Genomic DNA, 4588 nt, shown 5'->3' with positions numbered 1-4588 from the left:
GCTGCTGCAGCAGCAGCTGGTGTTGCAGCAGCAGCAGCAGCGGCTGCTGCTGCTGCTGTCCTTTTCTTTTCTCCGCTATGGACCCCCAGGGCGGGCCCCCGGGCTGCTGCTCGTTAGCAGCAGCATCTGACGCAGCAGCAGCAGCAGCAGCAACAGCAGCAGCAGCAGCAGGCGGTGAGACACAGGACCCAGAGCAGCTCGTGCTGCTGCTGCAGCAGCAGCTGGAGTGTCTGTACACCGACCCCGACCCGCAGAAGAAAGCAGCAGCAAACACCTGGCTGCTGCACTTCCAACGTTCTGCTGCTGCATGGGCTGCGTCTCTGCTGCTGCTGCAGCAGCAGCAGCAGCAGCTGCAGCTTGTAGGTGCACAGACCCTCGCCTGGAAGATAGAGAATGAGGGCTGGTCGCTGCCGCAGCAGCACAAGGATGAGCTTGCTGCTGCTCTGTTTGACGCAATCATACGCATGCAGCAGCAGCAGCAGCAGCAGCAGCAGCAGCAGCAGCAGCAGCAGCAGCTGAACTATGCTGTCGGGGGCAGACTGGGGCACTGTCTTGCTGCTCTTGCTTTCCAGAGAACAGCAGAGCTGCAGCAGCGTCATCAGCACGACGATGAAGAGCAGCAGCAGCAGGAAGAAGAGCAGCAGCAGCAGCAGCAGCAGCAGCAGGAGCAGCAGCAAGAGCTGTATGCCCCTTTAGCTGAGATAATATATTTTGGGAGTCGCAGCCGTTCGTTGTGTGTCGACGCGCAGCAGCAGCAGCAGCAACCCAGCAGCAGCAGCAGCAGCAGCAGCAGCAGCAGCAATATAACATTAGATTGGTGTTTATGGGTTTGTCTAGCAGCAGTTGCTGCTTTTCCTGCTGCAGCTCGTGCTGCTGACATTCCTTCTCGTGGGGGCCGCCGCTACCTGGATGGTTTCTATGGGCGTGCTGTTGCTGCTGCTCGTGCTGCAGTGCTGCAGTTCGGCAGCCACGTGCTTGCTGCTGCTGCAGCAGCCTGCAGCAACAGCAACAGCAGCAGCAGCAGCAGCAGCAGCAGCAGCAGCAGCAGCAGCAGCAGCGGTATAGCTGCTAGGTGCGGAGAGGGGGCGCTGCAGCTGCTGACGGTCTGGCTGGAAGCAGCAGAGACACACGAAGTTTGTGTGGATGAGTTGTGTGCTGCTCTTGCTGCTGCTCTGTCTCCTTTTGCTGCTGATGCTGCTCTCGCTGATTGTTTAGTTGCTGCTATCCCTCGGCTGCCTGCGTTTACAGGGCTGTGGGGTGTACAGACAGCAGCAGGTGCAGGTGCAGCAGCAGCAGCAGCAGCAGCAGGAGGAGGGGGAGCAGCAGCAGGTGGTGGGGGTGGAGGAGGGGAAGAGAACAACAGCAGCAAGTGTGCACTTGCTGCAGCAGGAGCAGCAGAGTTGCTGCTGCTGCAGCAGCTGCTGCTTACATTTGACTTACTATCACAGGATATAGAAGCAAACCTAGAAGAGCTGCAGCAGCAGCCACGCAGCAGCAAGACGGCTCTGTTGGTGCGGTGGGGTGGTGTGCTGCTGACGTTGATAGAGGGTCACCCGCAGCTGCTGCTGCAGCCAGCAGCAGCAGCAGCAACACGGCTGCTGCTGCTGCTCTGGCGAGCTAACCCCCTCACATGGATCCGAATGTCTGGGCTTTGGTACCAGGTGAAGGAGCAGCGGCGGGACGGTGTGCTGCAGCAGGAGCTGCTGCAGCAGCTGACAGCAACGATAGCTCCCTGCTGCGTCTCTAGCATGCTGCAGCACGCCCGAACCAGCAGCAGCAGCAGCAGCAGCAGCAGCAGCAGCAGCAGTTTGTGGGTGCAAGATGATGGGGGGGGGGAGTGGGGAGCATTCATGGAAGCAGCAGGAGACGTGCTGGGGGATCTGCTGCTGCTGTATGAGGTATGCGGGCAGCAGCAAGCGCAGCAGTTTTTGTGTGTTCTTGCTGCGCTGCTGCTGCAGTCGTTTCATACAAAAGACAGCAGCAGCGTGCGCTGTCTGCTGCTGCTGCTGAACCCAGTTATAGAGACGCTCAATGGAATACCCAAGCCCTTTGCTGCTGTGCTGCTGTCGCTTGATCTGCTGCCAGCTGAGCCTGCTGTTGCTGCTGCTGCTGCGCTGCTGCTCAGCAGAGTGGCTATACACTTCACCGAGCTGCTGACGTGTGAGGGGTTGAAATCTGCCTTGTCTTCTGCTGCTGTTTGCTGCTGCTCCCCGCTGCTGTCTGCGCTCTGGGTTGCTGCTGTTCGTTCCCTTACGAACTTGCTGCTGCTGCAGCCGCAGCTGCTAGCTGACGCGCTGCTGCAGCTAGCTACCTGGGGGGGGCATCACCTGGGCTTCCCGCTGCTGCAGGGTATTCATACGCAGCAGCAGCAGCTGCTGCAGCAGCACCTGCAGCAGCAGCAGCAGCAGCAACAGCAGCAACAGCAGCATATGCAGCAGCAGCATCACTTGTCGCTCCAGGACCAGTGGTCTGATCCCGCGTTAAAGGCGGCAGCAGCAGCAGTTGCTGCTGCTGCTGATGCTGCAGCAGCAGCAGCAGCAGCTGCAGCAGCAGAGACAGACCCAGCTCTCTTGGCGAGTCGGAGGCTGGAGCAGCTGCAGCAGTTCTATCAGTTTGTTGCTGCTGCTGCACCGCAGCAGCAACCGCAGGTAGACGGGACCCTCCATGCTGCTGTCGTTAAGCTGCTGCAGCACTTCCCCCCCATCGATATGATGTCTCTCTTTTGTCAGCTGCTGCAGCAGACAGCCCAGGGCATCCGCAGCAGCCGCAGCAGCAGCAGCAGCAGCAGCAGCAGCAGCAGCAGCAGCAACAGCGGCGTCAGCAGGCAGCAGCAAGCTGCCAGGCTGCTCGCTAGGCTAGACTGCTGCGCTGCTGCTCTTTACTCGGGGAAGGTAGAGGTATCAAGGGGCCCAGCAGCAGCAGCAGCAGCAGCAGCTTCTGCTGCTGCTGCTGGCAGCAGCGAAACCAACTCTGCTAGTGACTGTCTCGTGCTGCTGCTGCTGCGGTCTCCGAAGGAGCAGCAGGCATTCCTGGAGGAGCATGGGGCGGGCTGCTCTCTGCAGCAGCAGCAGCAGCAGCAGCAGCAGCAGCAGCAGCAGGAGATGGGAGAGGAGAACACTCCGTTGTGGGTGTATCTGCTGCAGCTAATCCTAGATGTGCTGCTGCATGCAGCAGCAGCAGCACCCCGTGCATTCGTTGGTGGTGAGCGTCTGTCTTTCTCTTTGCTGCTGGAGTTGAAGCCGCGTCAGCAGCCGCAGCAGAAGCCTGAGCTGTACTACTACAACCACTACGAGCAGCAGCAGCAGCAACAGCAGCAGCAGCAGCAGCTGCAGCAGCAGCAGCAGCAGGAGACAGAGACAGGGGGCGCGCTCTTCGTTCGTGCTCTCCGCTGTCTGCGGCTGCTGCTGGCTGTCTTGGGTTGCCGAGAGGAAGCCCAGGATATGTGGGGTGCTGTGATAGCGATGGTGGAGTCTTGTCTTGCTGCTGCTGCTGCTGCGCTGCAGCAGCTGCAGCAGCAGCAGCAACAGCAGCAGCAGCAGCAGCAGCAGATACAGCAGAAACACCAGCAGCGGCAGCATGAGAGTGCTGTTGCAGCATCTGTCGCGCTGCAGGGCTGCTGCGTCGTGCTGCTGTCTGATCTGCTGCGGATAGCAGCAGCAAACGCCCCGCTGCAGCAGCTAGTGCGGCGACGGGTTGCTACGGATGCTGCTGCTGCTGTTGAGGTGTACATACACCTCAGCAGGCATCTACCACCAGACAGCACAGACGCATACATCCCCCTTCTTGAGTTTCTCTCTGCCCTGGCCTCTGCCTCCGGCCAGCAGCAGCAGCAACAGCAGCAGCAGCAGCAGCAGCAGCAGCAGCAGCAGCAGCAGCAGCAGGAGGAAGTGAGTTTTTTCGGTAGCCAGACGTATGAGGATTCGTTGCTGCTGTGTGCACACATACTGCGTGGCGACGACGCAGAGGTGGCAAAGAAGTGTTTAAGTTATTTACACATTTGCTGCTGCTGCTGCCCGAAGCAGCAGCAGCAGCAGCAGCAGATGGAGAGACAGCTGCAGCACCTGCTGCCAGCTCTCCTCAGCTCCCTGGGGGTCTGGGGTGTCGAGACACTGGGCGTGCTGTGGAAGCTTTTTGCTCGGTGGGGGGATCTCTATAACAACACTTTGCTGCTGTGTGTTTCCTCCTGGCTGCGCAGCAGCAGCAGCAGCAGCAGCAGCAGCAGCGGGAGCGGGGGCGGGAGCGGGGGCGGGAGCGGCAGCAGCAGCAAGCGGTCACCGCTGCAGCAGCTAGAACCCATGCAGCAGCAGCTGCTGCTGCACTGCCTGCAGGCATTCAGGGGGCCCCGTATACGACAGCTGCTGCAGGATATGTGTCTTCTTGCTGCTGGTGCTGCTGCTCCTGCTGATGCTCTCGTTGCCTATGAGTTTATTCTTCACGAAGCAAACAGCAGCAGCAGCAGCAGCAGCAGCAGCAAACAAACAACGGATGCAGCAGCTGCTGCTGCTGCCACTGCAGCTCCTGCTGCTGTGACCTCAGCACACACAACAGAAGGCACTGCAGCAAAGCCTATCATCCTCTAGCAGCAGCA

At 60.0% G+C, this 4588-nt stretch overlaps 1 protein-coding gene across 1 annotated transcript; it reads left to right on the top strand.

The window, feature by feature from the left end:
- Positions 1 to 77: 77 nt before the first annotated feature.
- EMH_0011130 (uncharacterized protein) lies at positions 78 to 4580 on the top strand (the record flags this gene model as incomplete). The annotated part of the gene is made up of 1 exon (XM_013494831.1): positions 78 to 4580. The coding sequence occupies one exon, from the start codon at positions 78 to 80 to the stop codon at positions 4578 to 4580; it is 4503 nt and encodes a 1500-aa protein (XP_013350285.1).
- Positions 4581 to 4588: the final 8 nt, after the last annotated feature.

Source organism: Eimeria mitis, genomic scaffold (genome assembly GCF_000499745.2).
Source record: "Eimeria mitis Houghton genomic scaffold, Emh_scaff13, whole genome shotgun sequence".
NCBI classification, from domain to species: domain Eukaryota; phylum Apicomplexa; class Conoidasida; order Eucoccidiorida; family Eimeriidae; genus Eimeria; species Eimeria mitis.
Note: the sequence above shows the minus strand (reverse complement) of the source record. Positions and strands in the feature narration are given on the sequence as shown.